Source organism: Pelodiscus sinensis, chromosome 25 (assembly GCF_049634645.1).
Source record: "Pelodiscus sinensis isolate JC-2024 chromosome 25, ASM4963464v1, whole genome shotgun sequence".
Lineage (NCBI taxonomy): Eukaryota > Metazoa > Chordata > Testudines > Trionychidae > Pelodiscus > Pelodiscus sinensis.
The window spans coordinates 2711861-2726982 of record NC_134735.1 but is presented as its reverse complement, the minus strand read 5'-3'; the positions used below and the strand labels follow the sequence as shown (position 1 = coordinate 2726982).

General features: G+C 47.6%; 1 protein-coding gene across 25 annotated transcripts in view; it reads left to right on the top strand.

Moving 5' to 3' along the window:
- MACF1 (microtubule actin crosslinking factor 1) overlaps nucleotides 1-14203 on the top strand; it is a 301070-nt gene extending 286867 nt beyond the window's left edge. For 17 of the 25 annotated variants that reach the window (XM_075908723.1, XM_075908715.1, XM_075908714.1 and 14 more), the window contains 4 exons: nucleotides 5587-5798; nucleotides 6434-6544; nucleotides 11806-11929; nucleotides 12732-14203. In XM_075908723.1, coding sequence (XP_075764838.1) covers nucleotides 5587-5798; nucleotides 6434-6544; nucleotides 11806-11929; nucleotides 12732-12988 — 704 coding nt within the window. In that variant the 3' untranslated portion in view covers nucleotides 12989-14203. The remainder of the gene's footprint in view (nucleotides 1-5586; nucleotides 5799-6433; nucleotides 6545-11805; nucleotides 11930-12731) is intronic. The other 8 variants (XM_075908729.1, XM_075908727.1, XM_075908730.1 and 5 more) reach the window with 1 other exon arrangement.
- Nucleotides 14204-15122: the final 919 nt, after the last annotated feature.

The following is a 15122-nucleotide window of genomic DNA, read 5'->3' as shown; positions in this document are numbered from 1 at the left end:
CTCTGGGAAGTGAGTGGCGGGTCAGAGCCTGAAAAAAACCACACACGTGACGTGAGATGTGGTTTTCAAACTCAGATGCATGGTAGGGATGTTGAGTATCGGTTAATTGAATTAGTTGAGTAACCTCATGAATTCTTATCGGTTACTCGACTAGTGATAGTCCCCGGGGGCGGGGCTGGCAGCCAGTGCGCTCCAGCCTCACTCCGGAGGAGCTCCCTGCCGCTCCACACTGCTGCCTCTGTATCAGAGGTAGCAACATGGGGTGCCAGGCGGGAGCTGGTCTACAAGAGGAGCCAGTTTAAAAACCAGCTCCCCTCGCGAACCAGCTGCCTGTTGCCCTGCGCTGCTACCTCTGATAAAGAGGCAGCAGTGCAAGGTGGTAGCAGCTCCTGTGTAGGGGACGTCTGAGCTCCTGGACCCGATACGAGCCAGAACTCAGCTGGGCTACCTGCCCGTGTGGCTCCTAATACACTTCAAATGCAGAACTGCAGCGGGGGTAGGTCCTGGACCCAGCGTGAGCCAGGACTGAGCCAAGCTGCCTGCCTGCTAAAAAAAATTGACTGGCAGTGTGGGAGGGAGAGGAAATGCATATGGTCTATAGCATTAACCTATAAGCTTTTGTTTATCGATTAATCGGTTAATCGACTACACTGTTACATCCCTAATTCATAGGTAGACGCGTTGTCCTTTCCATGTACCTGGCCTCCATGGCCATGTTATCTAAACACCTCACAAGCTTAATATATTTACCTGTGAGGTACTGCAGTAGTCGTCCCCATGACAGATGGGAAACTGAGGCATATAGACAAAGGGAATTAACCAAAGTGTGTCAGAGCATTTGTGGCTGAACTGACAACTGAACCCAGCTCTTCCAAGCCCAAAGCTAGTGCTCTACCCACTGGACCATCCTTCCTCTCTTCCTCTCTTCAGCTCTCCAAGCTTTTATTTCAGTTTATCCAAAGAGTTGTTGCAGGGTTTTTTTTATTAGAAACATTTGGAAACAAGGGAAATCTGTCCTTTTTTAGGCCTGAAAAACTGAACCATGTAACATACACCGTGGAAAAATTGGAATCATTGGGTTTTTTTCCTCTGGATTTTGAAATGTTGCATCTGTGAGAATTTCTCCTGAATCAGTATTTTTGGTGGTAGAAAAAGGTCAGAGGTAGGATCAGGGCATCTTGATAAAGAAAAAGTCCATGTGGGCATGATGTGACTTTTGTTTGAAATGATTAAGATTAACCCAGTTCTTCAGTTTACATATTTATTTCTATAGTTAAAATAATCGGAGTTTCCACGCCAAGTCCTGGACACCCACATGCGATCGATCAGCGCCCGTTATTCCTTTTTAGACGATTCTAGATGTAAAAATAGCCTGTGTTGCTGGTACCTGAGGATGGAGTTACAAAAACGGATTCTACGGCGAGTGATGAAAACACTGACTTGTCTTGGGTTTAGTTTTCATGCAGCTGTGCAGAGAGTCAGCCTGGAAGCGAGTCTTGTAGCTCATGCGTAGCTATTCTGTTCAGACATTGAAGCAGCTGTGATGGAGGTGTACAGTGTACTCAGGCCAAATGCTGCCTGTCTTGAACTGAATTGCGCTGAGTGGTTTCTTCAGACCGTTTCAGGACATCTTCCTTTAATATTTTGTACTACAGTAGAGCCTAGACGTCCCTATTGAGATGAGGACCTCAGCATGCTAGGTGCTGTGCAAGACAACAATGATACCATCATGTCCTTAATCTAAATAGACAAGCTGAAGGAGAGGTTGGAAATAGAGGCCCAGAGGGAACGTGACTTGCCCAAGGTCACACAGCAAGTCAGTGGCAGAGCTGGGAATAGAACCCAGATCTACAGTGGCGGAGAAAAACTGATGCAAGATGCACAACTCCAGCTACGTGAACTGCGTAGCTGGAGTCGACGGCTCTGGCGTTGATTTTCCGGGGGCAGCCCCACAGTGAGAGGTCGACAGGAGAAATGCTCCCGTCGACTTCCCTTGCTCCTTGCGACAGCAAGGTGCCAAAGGGAACGCCCTCAGCATTCGATTAACGGGTCTATACTAGACCCGCTAAATCAAACCTCAGAGGATTGATCACCAGTGTGTCAGTCCTCCAGTAATTGAAGATGTGCTCTGAGTCTCCCAGTCCTGTTCCCAGCACCTTACGTGATGGATTTGTGAAGGAAAATGTTGTGTTAAATCCATCCTCAAGTAGAATCCTAGAAGGGGAAGGTACCTCGAGATCATCTGGGCTATTCCCCGGCCCGCACGGCAGGGCCAAGTATTATCTAAACCCTCCCTGGCGGGCAGTTGTCTAACCTCGTCTTAAAAATCTCCAGTGCCAGAGGTTTCACTACCCCCTGGGAAGGTGGGAAGAATTTTGCAGAGGGTAAAGGATGTTCCCCCAAGATCAGATCTGATTCCCATTTATTGCATAGCTGCACGGCCAGCTCTGTGGAAGGTGAGCTGCTAATAAACCCAGGCCTCTTTGGAGTCAGTGTGCTTTTTGCCTTGGCGCGTTACATTACTCTGTTGGGCGTTGTGTGCCGTCAGCTGGAGTGTTCCCTTTGTGTGCTAAAGGGATCTCGGTTGTGCTTCTCGCTTGTTCCTTTCAAATACAGGACCTTTGATAGTCATGGCTGTCCGCCTGGCAGAACAGGAAACCGCATCACACAGGGCAACTGCTGAGATGTATATCACTAAAAAAATATTGTTGTTGTTGTTTTTTTTTTAAGAATAGTGCTGCTGCTTTAAGTGAGACTTCCCTTTTCGCCTTCTCTTCTCTTCCGGAGAGGGCAGTGCAGGGGGTGAGAGACCCCAGGGTGAAGGACAGCAGCCACTAACCAGCCTTCAACCGCTGGGATCCTCAGAAAGGGGAATGAGCCAAACCCAGCTGAGCGCGTGAAATTTCCCACTAGAGTTCCCACGGATATTTTTTTTCAAACAATGAGGGTGATTAACCATTAGAACAATATACCCAGGCTAGTGGCGGATTCTCAGGTCAGCCACCTTTAGGTCAAGGCTGGGTGTGTCTCTAGGAATGACCTGCTCTCGTTCAAACAGGAATTAATACAGGGAGGTCCGATGGCCTGTGTTGTACCAGAGGTGAGAGTAGACCAGTGATGGGCCAGCGAGGGGCCCTCCTTCATTTCCGTGGCCACAGAACTATTGTCACCAGGACGGTCTCCCGGGATGGGGCAGTTTTGCTCGTGGCACTAGTTTAGCTAGAATATGCAGGAGGTGCCGATTGCCCTGTTGCAGCGCTGGGATTGGCTGCAGGGGGGTGCCCGGCTCTTGCCGTCAGTGCTGGGTGCTATCAGCCTGCACCTCCCTTCGCCGCCCTGGCTTTACGTGCAGGTCCCTGTAGCGAGACCAGTAGGAAAAACCCAACATGGCTGGAAAGCAGCAGAATCTGGCGACCCCGCGCGTGGGCAACAGCGAGCAAAATGTCTCGTGGGCTCCACGCAGAACCCCGACGGGCCACAGCTCTGGAGTTGACAATCACCGGGGTTCCTTCTGGCCTTAGTGATGTATACGTCTAGGGCAGCCAAAAAGAGCTCACGAGGTTCTGGTCCGCGGTACGTTGTATCTGCTAAGAGAGATGCCGTCGTGCCACGATACCCCATGCAGGGGAACGCCCCTCCCACGCCACATGGCTCTGAGCCTGTCGGTGTTGGAAGGACATCAGCCAGCCAGCCGGAGTTTGTAGGAGAATTCGGGGGTCAGAGGCTGGAAGAATTGACTTGTGAAGAAAGGAATGACCAAAATAGGATCATTTTAACCAAATCTCGGCTCTACTAAGCAGGTATCTTGCTAGGCAGGTCTCTGCACCAAGGAGACAGGGGAGTTGGTTAGCGCGCAATGGAAAGGAGAAATTGTTTGTGAATGAGTGAAACATTTAACTGTCCTTACTCACTACCGTCCCTTACCTGAAGCAGGGTAGGTCTGGTAGCTGTCGCGCAATGGAAAGGAGAAATCTAAAGGAGACGAGTGTCTGTATGGGGAACAAATTCTCAAGAACAAGGCTTGATAGGGTACGTCTACACTTGCACCCTCTTTCGGTAGAGGATGCAAATGAAGACATTCGAAATTGCAAACGAAGCCGGGATTTAAATATCCCACGCTTCATTTCCGTATTTGCGTTATGGCGCTATTTTGAAATAACAGACGCTGTTAAGACGCGATTATTTCAAGAGAAAACCCTTCTCTCGAAATAACCCGTATTCCTCATACAATGAGGTTTACTGGTTATTCTGAGAGAGAGGTTTTCTCCTGAAATAACCGTCTTAACAGCGTCTGTTATTTCAAAATAGCACCATAATGCGAATATGCAAATGAAACGTGGGATATTTAAATCCCGGCATCATTTGCAGTTTGGAATGGCTTCGTTTGCATCTCTCTCTCAAAAGAGGGTGCAAGTGTGGACATACCCACAGAGAAAGAGTGTGTGTGTGTGTGTGTGTGTGTGTGTCAGTGTCAGTACGTCCCTTTATCCCAGCACAGTCTGGGGCTTCTGTCTGCCTCGTGCTGAATAGTTTTTGCTTCTGTCCCCCGCGGCTCATTGCCGAAACCAGCATGACTGGGAAGCGGGGCTGCTGGCTTCCTGTAAGCTCTCCAATTGACTAACACCACTCTGCTTCTCCAGCTGCACGCTGACTGCTTTGCTGCGGGTGCTTTCAGCGCTAGGGGGAGGGCTGTCCCCGTCCCCGGGGATCTCAGAAGAAGGCTTCTGCCTGCCGCTGCCTCCGTGTCTGCGGAGTCTAACTCGTTGAATTGCTCCTCTGTCCTGTCAGGCTTCGTGCATGGCCTTGCTCCTACTGACATACTGAATTTTCTCTCTGTGGAGGTCTGGGGAGTTTCTCAGATAACAGCCTGTGCTGAGCTGCTCTCAAGGTGTAGAACTTGCATCGTTAGCTCATCGCTAGGTGCAGAGAGACACTTCCCTTCCTGGGACTTTCAGATCCAGATGTTCCATCTGTCCTCTGATACGAGGAGTTGTAGCTTGGAAAATTGGTCACACTCCACCAGGGATGTGAAGGGTCACCAGTGACCCCGTAAGCATCCCCTTTACCGGGTAATGGTTAACCGGTGCCCGGGAGCAGCCCGCCATAGGCGGAGGACTGGGGCGGGAGCCAGGAGCCCCGCAAGGGGTCGGCAGAAGCCAGGAGCGGCAGCCCTGCCTGGGATCCCACTTGATCAGTTAAACGTTAGGTGTAACCGCTTAACGGGATTTTACATCGCTGTGTGCTGGGTGGGAGAGCAGGGACGTGACCTTCGAGAGCAGCTCGACTCCGTATTTTCAAACTGTCCTAAGAATGTCGTCAGCCGCCGTGCTAATTTTAACTGGACTGGTATGATGGGCCCATGACATGCCTAACTCTGGTTCTCTCGGCCGTCCCGAGCCTTTACCAACCACTCAGCCGGAGAGCCAGCCGTCCCTGGTCGGTCAGAGCCGGCGCTTCCCAGACCCAGCAAGGAAGCACGCTGATGCTGGCTGCCGTGTCTGGCTGGCTTCCCGGGGCTAAGCAGGACTCGGGGGCCATGCCTCGGGGACTTCCTTTTTTCAGCACCTGCTCTGTGTCCTCTTGCAGCACGCGGCAGGACCAACCTGGAGCTCCGAGAGAAGTTTATTTTACCCGAAGGAGCCTCGCAGGGAATGACGCCCTTCAGGTTGCGGGGGCGTCGGTCAAAACCCTCCTCCCGGGCGGCCTCCCCGACCCGATCCAGCTCCAGTGCCAGCCAGAGCAATCACAGCTGCGCGTCCGTGCCGTCCTCCCCAGCGACGCCCGCCAGCGGGGCCAAGGTGAGGCTGAGATCTCTGGCCGGGTTTTGCTTTGCTTTCCTGCTGCTCGCACCTACGCAGAACCCAGTCCGAGGAGAGCAGGGAGCTGAAGAATCGGGGGGAAGGGGTTTGGGGAGGGTTACTCAGAAAATACGCTAACGTGTGCGTCACTGACAGAGCCGGGTTTAAAGTGATACTTGATGCTGGGATAAACCCATTGGAGGCAGTGTCAATATTTGAAAATCATTCGTTCTACCAGTTTCTTCCCCTTTCGCCATGCACGGCGCACCGGCAGGTGAGTGATCGGGTGGGCCAAGAGGTTGTTTTTATGTTCTCATACCATAACTCTTGGGACCATTCCCCATTTCCCTGTCTACCACAAGACAGAATCCCCCCTGCTGTCAGTCCGTGTAATCGCAGACTCGTCTTGGACATCTCTGTTAACACGAGCAGCCTGGCACGAAGAGGACGTGGCTGCCTTTGTGTGTCTCCCTTTCACCACATTGCGCCAACGTACATTTTATTGTGTCGTCCATTTCTTTTCGCATTTGTGTTTGTGTTTCCCATTTCGGATTCTTTTCTGTTCCATTTTCACTCACTTTCCACCTCTTCCCCCCCTTTCTCCCTCCCTTTCCTTTGGATTTTCCATTTCACAGACTCCACACCACTTCTCTCGCTGTTATGACAAACCCTGGTTGGTAAACAGTAAAGCTGTCACCCCTCACAGGGGCTTGGATAATTCCGACGCCCACCTGCCCAGCACCGAGGTAGAGTATGGCTCTGCTAGTCGAAGGCCCTGTTGAAAAGAAGGAATGTGGCTGCTTCCTTTTTCGGTTTTAACGCTTTTCTGTCATTCTAGCAGCGCTTGTTAGCTCAGCTCACGCTAAGACTGTTGGCGTTTTTCAGTGGTTCCTAACTCGGATTAAAAAGACATTCATGCCAGAATGAAACTCCATGTGCAAGATGCCTGCAATCCGTTCCCTCCGTCCCTCTCTTTTGAGCGATTTTAAAATGGTAACTTATCAGATTGCAAAAAAGAATGGGACTTTTCCTGATTTGGGCCATTTTTTTAGCGTTCAAAAAAAGACCATCATGTAAAAGAGGACCTCTTAGTATTTAAAACAGAAATAAAATCACCGAGTTAGCACTTGAAAATCATCGACAGTGTATGCACAGTAACCCATTACTGTAGTTTTCACAGGTACGTACACCTGTCAACCTATTACAGCATATCTGATATGTCCTATAACATCCCACACTGATATGAGATCTCTACAATACTCGGACATAGCAGTGAATTCAGGCTGGGGGCTGTAGTTTCATCCTGAGCTTAGAACTTCCTAACCTCTGGGAATTGGTGCTTGTTAAGAATTTTAAAGTAGAGTTTCGCAATTTCACTTACCGGCAATTTGTGGTTTCTACTCTAAAATACTTTGTGAAGTTTTGTTATCAGCAAGTCAGGTATGATTTCTGAAATGTATAAAATGACCATGTGTCCCCATAAAAGAGGTGTTGGGAAGATACGGAACATTGGTTACAAAGTGCAAAAGCTGCAGCAATTCGCGAAGATGTAAAAAGAGGTCCCCTCGGAACCAAAACGTGCCAGAGAGAAATGCTTTTAGATGGAGCTACTCTCAACTTTGTTAAAGCTTCAGTCCTACTCTTTGGTCCTTTTCAAAGGCTTGTTCAGTGCTTTAAAACGCACTGATGAAACTTAACTGCTGTTTATTCACAGAGGCATTCCTCTTCCCTGACTTTTCCTTTGCTTCCTCTCCCTTTGCTGGAGCTTCACGAGACAGAAATTAAAATCTCTGCGGGAGTTTGGGGATCTCTCGCCAGCTGGTTGTTAGAAGATTTATTCCAGTCACCCTCCGACTATTTAAAAAGTCATTTCTTTTTATGGTGACGCAAACTGAAAGTTGCAAAAGGCTTTTCAGCAGTTGTTGGGTCAATCTGCCCATTGCTCTGTGAGAACATAGGAACGGCCAGACGGGGTCAGGCCAGAGGTCCATCTGGCCCAGTGTCCTGTCGGCCGACAGCAGCCAATGCCAGGTGCCCAGAGGGAGGGAACAGAACAGGGAATCTTCGAGCAATCCCTCTGCTGTCATCCATTCCCGGGCTCTGACGGAGGCTAGGGACACCACCCCTGGCTGATAGCCATTGAAGGACCTAACCTCCATGAATCTGTCTAGTTCATTCTTGAACCCTGTTAAAGTCCTGGCCTTCACCACATCCTCTGGCGAGGAGTTCCATGGGCCAACCATGCTCTGTGTGAAGAAAAACTTCCTTTTGCTTGTTTTAACCCTGCTACCTATTCATTTCATGTGGTGACCCCTAGTTCTTATGTTATGGGAACAGGTAAATAACTTTTCGTGATTCACTTTTCCCACACCTGTCATGATTGTATAGACCTCATAGAACAATAGAGCTGGAAGAGACCTCAGAAGGTCATCAAGTCCAGCCCCCTGCTCTAGGCAGGACCAATCCCAACTAAATCAACCCTATCCTAAACCAACCTCTATCCTATCCTCCCTCAGTCTCCGCTTTTCCAAGTTGAAAAGTCCCAGTCTTTTTAATCTCTCTTCATATGGGACCCGTTCCAAACTTCATGAGTTTTGTTGCCTTTTTCTGAACCTTTTCCAATGGCAAGATGCCTTTTTCGAGATGAAGTGACCACATCTGTACGCAGTATTCGAGATGTGGTCGTGCCATGGTGTTATACAGAGGCAAGAAGATATTTTCTGTCTTATTCTCTATCCCTTTTTTAATGATTCCTAACATCCTATTTGCTTTTTTGACTGCCACTGCACACTGAGGCTACGTCTAGACTGCAAGCCTCTTTCGAAAGTATCTTAACAGTAACAAGTCACCAGTTTATCAGGTTTTTTCGAAAAAGCCTCTTTTGAAAAAGAGCATCTAGACAACAAGAAGATTTTTCAAAAAAGCGGCTCGCTTTTTCGAAAGAGAGTCTAGATACTTTCTTTCAAAAAAGCCCTATTTTCATGCAATAGCGCCTTTTTTTGAAAGATGACATTAGAAAAAGGCGTTATTCCTCATAGAATGATGTTTACCGCCATTGACAAAACCGCCACGTTCTTTCGATTTACTGTTGACAGAACGGGGTGGTAGTCTAGACGCAGGTACAGTTTTTTCGTAAAAGGCCACTTTTTTCCGAAAAAAACCTGTAGTCTAGACACACCCTGAGTGGATGTTTTCAGGGAACTATCCACAATGACGCCAAGATCTTTCTCTTGAGTAGTTGTATTTAAATTAGTCCCCATCATATTGTACGTCTAGTTGAGATTATTTTTTCGAATGTGCATTATTTATCAATGTTACATTTCGTTTGCCTTTTTGTTGTCCTATCGCTTTGTTTGGTGAGATCTTTTTGAAGCTCTTCACAGTCTGCTTTGGTCTTAACTGTCTTGAGCAGTTTAGTATAATCTGCACATTTTGCCACCTCCCTGTTTACCCCTTTCTCCAGATCATTTACAAATAGGCTGAGAAGGGTTGGTCCCAGTACAGACCCTTGGGGGACCCTCTCCACTCTGAAAACGTAACGTTTATTCCTACCTCTTGTTTCCTGTCTTTTAACCAGTTACCAATCCATGAAAGGACCTTCCCTCTTTTCCCATGACTACTTACTTTACTTAAGAGCCCTTGGTGAGGGACCTTGTCCAAGACTTTCTGGAAATCTAAGTACCCCACATCCACTGGATCCCCTTTGTCTGCATGTTTGTTGACCCCCTCAAAGAACTCTAGCAGATTAGTAAGGCATGATTTCTCTTTACAGAAACCATATTGACTTTTCCTCAACAAATTATGTTCATCCATGTGTCTGACAATTTGATTCTTTACTATAGTTTCAACTAATTTGCCCAGTACTGATATTAGATTTACCAGTCTGTAATTGCCAGGATCACCTCTTTAGCCCTTTTTAAATATTGGCGTTACATTAGCATTAGCAACTTCCAGTTATTGGGTACAGAAGCTGATTTAAAGGATCGGTTACAAACCACTGTTAACAGTTCTGCAATTTCCCATTTGAGTTCTTTCAGAACTCTTGGGTGAATGCCATTTAGTCCTGGTGCCTTGTTACTGTTAAGTTTATCAGTTTGTCCCAATTCACAAACCCAGGTGACAGGGCAACAAAACAGCAGATGAAATTCAATGTTGATAAATGTAAAGTCGTGCACTTTGGAGAACATAATCCCACCAATACATATAGAATAATCTAAATTAGCTGTTACCACTCAAGAAAGATCTTGGCGTCATTGTGGATAGTTCTCCAGAAACTTCCACCCCATCTGCAGCGGCAGTCCGAAAAGCAAACAGAATGTTAGGAATCATTAAGAAAGGGAAAGATAATAAGGCAAAAAATATCATATTGCCTCTATATAAACCCATGGGATGGCCACATCTTGAATACTGCACACAGATCTGGTCACCCCATCTCAAAAAAGATACCTTAGCATTGGAAAAGCTTCAGAAAAGGGCAACAAAAATGAGGAAGGGTTTGGAGCAGCTGCCATGTGAGGAGAGATTAATAAGACTGGGACTTTTCAGCTTGGAAAAGAGACCGCTAAGGGGGGTTTATGACCGATATAAAATTGTGACTACTGTGGAGAAGGTAAATAAGGACATGTTTTATTTATTCCTTCTCATAACACAAGTACTAGGGATCACCAAATTATAGGCAGCAAGTTTCAAACCAACCAAAGGAAGTATTTCTTCACACAACACACATCAACCTGTGGAACTCATTGCTGGAGGATGTTGTGAAGGCCAAGACTATAACAGGATTCCAAAAGGAGCTAAACAAGCTCATGGAGGTTAGGTCCATCAGTGGCTATTGGGCCTAAGGGTGTCCCTAGCCTCTGTTTGTCAGAAGTTTGGGATTGGGTAACAGGGGAGGGATCAATTAGGGATTCCCTGTTTTGTTCATTTGCTCTGGTGTTGACCGCTATCAGAAGGCAGGATACTGGGCTAGAGAGACCATTGATCTGACCCAGTGTGGCTGTTTTTATGCAAAATGCCACAATCCCAGCACCTGTGGGATTGGATATAACACCGGGTGGCTGTTTTCCTGTAATTATTTTATGTTTTCCTAAAACCAACAGTTGGCTTTTTAGAAACTCGGAGCTACTCCTTCCAGTTGCACACAGGTGTCCTCTCTCCACTGGAGGTGTTATTCTCACTTGCCGTTACGCTTTCTTTGCTTTCCTCTTTCTGTGGCAGAAAAGCAACAGTGGGGGAAAAGCTTTGTGTTGTGTTGCTTCCTCTAGTGTGTGTCTGCAACATGGTAAAGGTCACAGAACACACTGACAGAAAACAGGGCGCGAGCAGCCTACAAAGCTTTCCGTTGTGGTGGAGACTTTCGGCACTGCGTTTCCTGTGTCCAGTCACCGCGAATGCGAAACAAACGTCTTGGATTTTTATATATATATATTTAAAATTCTCTTTATTGTTGGTTGTCTGTCCCAATGTATGCACATTAAGCTGAAATCCCTTGGCCAGATTAAGTCACTTGGAGCTGAAATTTGGCACTTTCGCCCAGAAGAAAACAAATGTATTTTCAACCAAACATAATTAATCTTTCAAATTTTTCTGGGCTTTTTAAATACTAAAAATTTCCTAGGATTTCATGTGACTTTGTATGTGGCTTTTAGACCCAGAGCAGTACATGGTCCTTAAGACGAACCACATATTTCGAGTATTTTAAAAGGGATCGATCTAGATATAAAATGGATCAAACTAAACAAAATAATGAACCGTGGGTGTAGAGGGATGTTGCTGCCGGAAAAAGCACGACCCCGAATGCATAAAGCCACCTCCGGGATGAATATTTTCAGGAACTAGGGTTTTGTGCCAATAAAACAATGGCTGTGTGTTCGCCTGGACCTTTACGATGGTGGTGGTATTTATATATTGGAATCCTGTTGGCGAGATCAGCCTCTGATATTAACCCCTCACAAAGCAAATTATAACATCACGTCTAAACACCTCTCCGTACCTTCTGTATTCCAAGGTGACGCCGTCTACAGGCAGCAAGCTGAAGCGACCGACTTTTCACTCAAGCCGCACTTCTCTTGCTGGCGATACCAGCAACAGTTCCTCTCCCGTCTCGACAGGTGCCAAAACCAATCGGGCTGGTAAGTCGACTGTACCCTAAGCGTTCCCTCCTTTCGGCGCTGCCTCTGGGTTCCGGTCGAGAGAGGCTGCGATTCTGACCCTCGGAAATCGATTAGGATGAACTGAAGGGTGTTGGTAGACAGGCTGGGCTGTGGATCTATGGATTTGTAGTCGGATGCTTCAGTGACGGCCAGGACCCTGGGTGGCTGGGGGTGCATTTTAAGAAGGGTTTCCCTTAAACTGTGTTCAGAATAAAAGCCGTTGTCCCAGGACCTGGGGCTTCCAGCTGTTGCCACTGCGGCAGGGGCGGCGGCCGGAGTCCTGAGCTCTTTAAATTGCCGCCAGAGCGCTGCATTGCTCGCTCCAGGCGGCTCTGACAATTGTCTGGGGGGCACAGTGCGCTCTGGGCAGCACGGGGGACTGGCTGCCCCCAGCCACGCCCCTTCCACTAAAGACTCTGCCCCTTCAAGGGATGCAAAGCTGGCCCCCCCCAACCTCGTGGGGCTTGCGTTGCTTGGCAAGTCAGTGGACACCCCCCTGTTCATACCACAGACCCTCTGTCTCCCAGAGCCTGGAGTGAGAACAGCCACAAACAAGCTGTGAAATGATCCTGTGAATCGGAGAGTTTGGGGGGAAGTTGCAGCCATGGTTGCCATAGAGCGACCGGCGATCCTGGCTTTATTGCACCCCCTTCTACTAACACTGCTGCTGGCGTTGGCTCTGCAAACGGGGGCAGGCCTGTAGGGAGGTGGGGATCCAGGCGCTAAGGGTTCGAACGGGGAGGTGTTTCAGTGTGTCACAAATACCTGGCTTTAATTTCAGATCCTAAAAAAACAGCCAGTCGTCCCACGAGTCGGGCCGGGAGCCGGGCCGGGAGCCGGGCCAGCAGCCGGCGGGGAAGCGATGCCTCCGATTTTGACCTTCTAGAAACTCAGTCTGCCTGTTCGGACACTTCAGAAAGCAGCACAGCGGGGGGTCAGGGCGGCGCACGACGGGGGTTGGCAAAACCTTCCAAAATCCCAACCATATCCAAGAAAACTACCACTGCCCCCCCCAAAACGCCAGGCCCCAAGAGATAATACTGTACCACACCCCCTCAAGAAACAAAACCAACCTGTGTCCAATTTTTAACCCTGCTGCGTACATTGGATGTATATTTATTCTAAACGGGAAAAAATTATATTGTTAAAAGTGTAAAAGAATAAGTGTGTTATGAAGCTGCCTTATTTGGGATTTTTTTTCTTTTTTTTTTCTTTTTTTGTAAGTTACTATTTTCATGTGAATATTTATGTAGATACAATTTGCCTCTGGATCACCCCGTTTCACAGTGGGGCCCAGCAAACTGAAATGTGGGGGAGAGAGAGCAAAATAGGTCAAGATGTGAAAGTGTAAAAAAAGAAAAAAAATAAGAAAAAAATTATAAATAGGATTTCTGCGCGGTGCAGGGTGCGAACCTGCTTTATCTTTTAGGATTGTTTCCTAAATGCATCTTTATAAACTTGACTTGCTGTCTCAGCAAGATAAATTATATGTAAAAAAAAACAAACAAAAAAAATCCACCCTGAATCCTACAGTGTTCAAGGAACTCTTTTTTGTAAATCATGGATACCTCAAACAGAGAAACATGAGGTATGGGGATTTGGGGCTTCAGCTTCCGTTTTTTAAAGGTTATGTGATTTTACCTGAAGCAATTGAAGTTTGTTTGAATTAATACAATTTGCACATGCTACGGGCAAGGGGTTCGTTACAAATGGTGTCTTTAAAATACTGTCCCAGCGCTTACGCTTGGAAAGAGCAGATCCGAGCGGCGGTTTGGGGGGAGCGGGCTTTAAAAGCTGTCCAGAATCAGGCCCGGGATTGAAACATCGCAAGGCGCCCTGGAGAAAGGTGGGACCAAAATGTGTTTCCATCACTTCCAGTTCCACAATTCAGAAGATTCTTCGGAATGGCCGCCCGTTTGGTTCGCATCAGAGACTGACTCACTCTGGCGATTACAGAATTGCTACTTCTCTGCGCCTCTTTTCCTATTTATTATTTGACTGGTCATTCCACTTCGAGCCACGCTGAGATGGTCATCACCTCTGCTCCTAGAAAAAACCTGGGACTTATGTGCACAGCGGCTTGTCCTTTCAATGAGTCTCACCAGCACACTTGCTTAACGAGTCCTGTCTCGCTTTTGTACGCGACTTTACTTTGTGATAAAATCAACCGACCAAGTGACCACGAGGGCGGGCGTGGGGTGGGGCCAGCTGGACTTCCTGTATTTATTAAACATTGTTCTTCTTCAGCTCTGACCACGTCGCTGTGTGATTCTCTCAATTGGTTTAATTGAGGCAGAAACAGAAGCTCTACCAATGAACTGTTTCAGACAGTTTCTTTTTGTATTAAAATTGCTTGCAGTAAGAACAGTCTCGCTGCTTCTTTTATTCCACGGGGCTGGCTTTACAAACACGCCCATTGAAGGTTAAACTGGGTCTTGCAAAGGAAAAGCAGAAGTGGCTGGATAAAAAGGTGTTGTGAAGGCAGCCAAAGATGCCTTAGAAAGAGAACATGTCAAAGATCTGCCTCGAGTTGAGGGTTTACCCCTCTTTTATTCCGATTCTTGTGCCGTCAAGGCATTTCACAATCACGAGACATCAGAACTCGACTACTGAATCCTCGGGGTGCTATCAAATGACTAGAGATCGCTGCAGAGACCTCTGCACGTTATGAATTCACGCCGCCACCCCCCGCACCTCTGCTCTGTGCTGCTAAGAGTTTCTAGGTGAACACCCGGTGAAATGTATTACACTAATAGCCTGGCGCGACCCGTAGTCTGGATACCTCCGGGAAGGCCCATGTGTAAGAGGAATGAGCATCTCGCTGGCCAGGTAGGGAGATGTTTGATGTTTTGGGCTTTTGAATCTTTGCAAAACACAGGATTGAGATGCTTTGGTTTTTTCTCTCCTGCTAGAATGTATTTGTCTATCCAGGGCGGCATGCTAATACAGGTTGAACCTCTGAGCTGGTAGTCTCTGGTCTGGCTGGATTTGAGTTTGCTGGATGTCCATTTGTCCTGGGTGCGGCCACGTTTCCCACAGTTCCATAAAGTTCCCCTAGGCCAGGCTGGAACCCGCCCCGCCACCTTACTCTCAGGGCCTCCTTTATCATGCCTCTATCTTTGCAGCCACCAGTGCTCTGTGCTGTGATGTAGCTTGAATTTACCCCTCGATA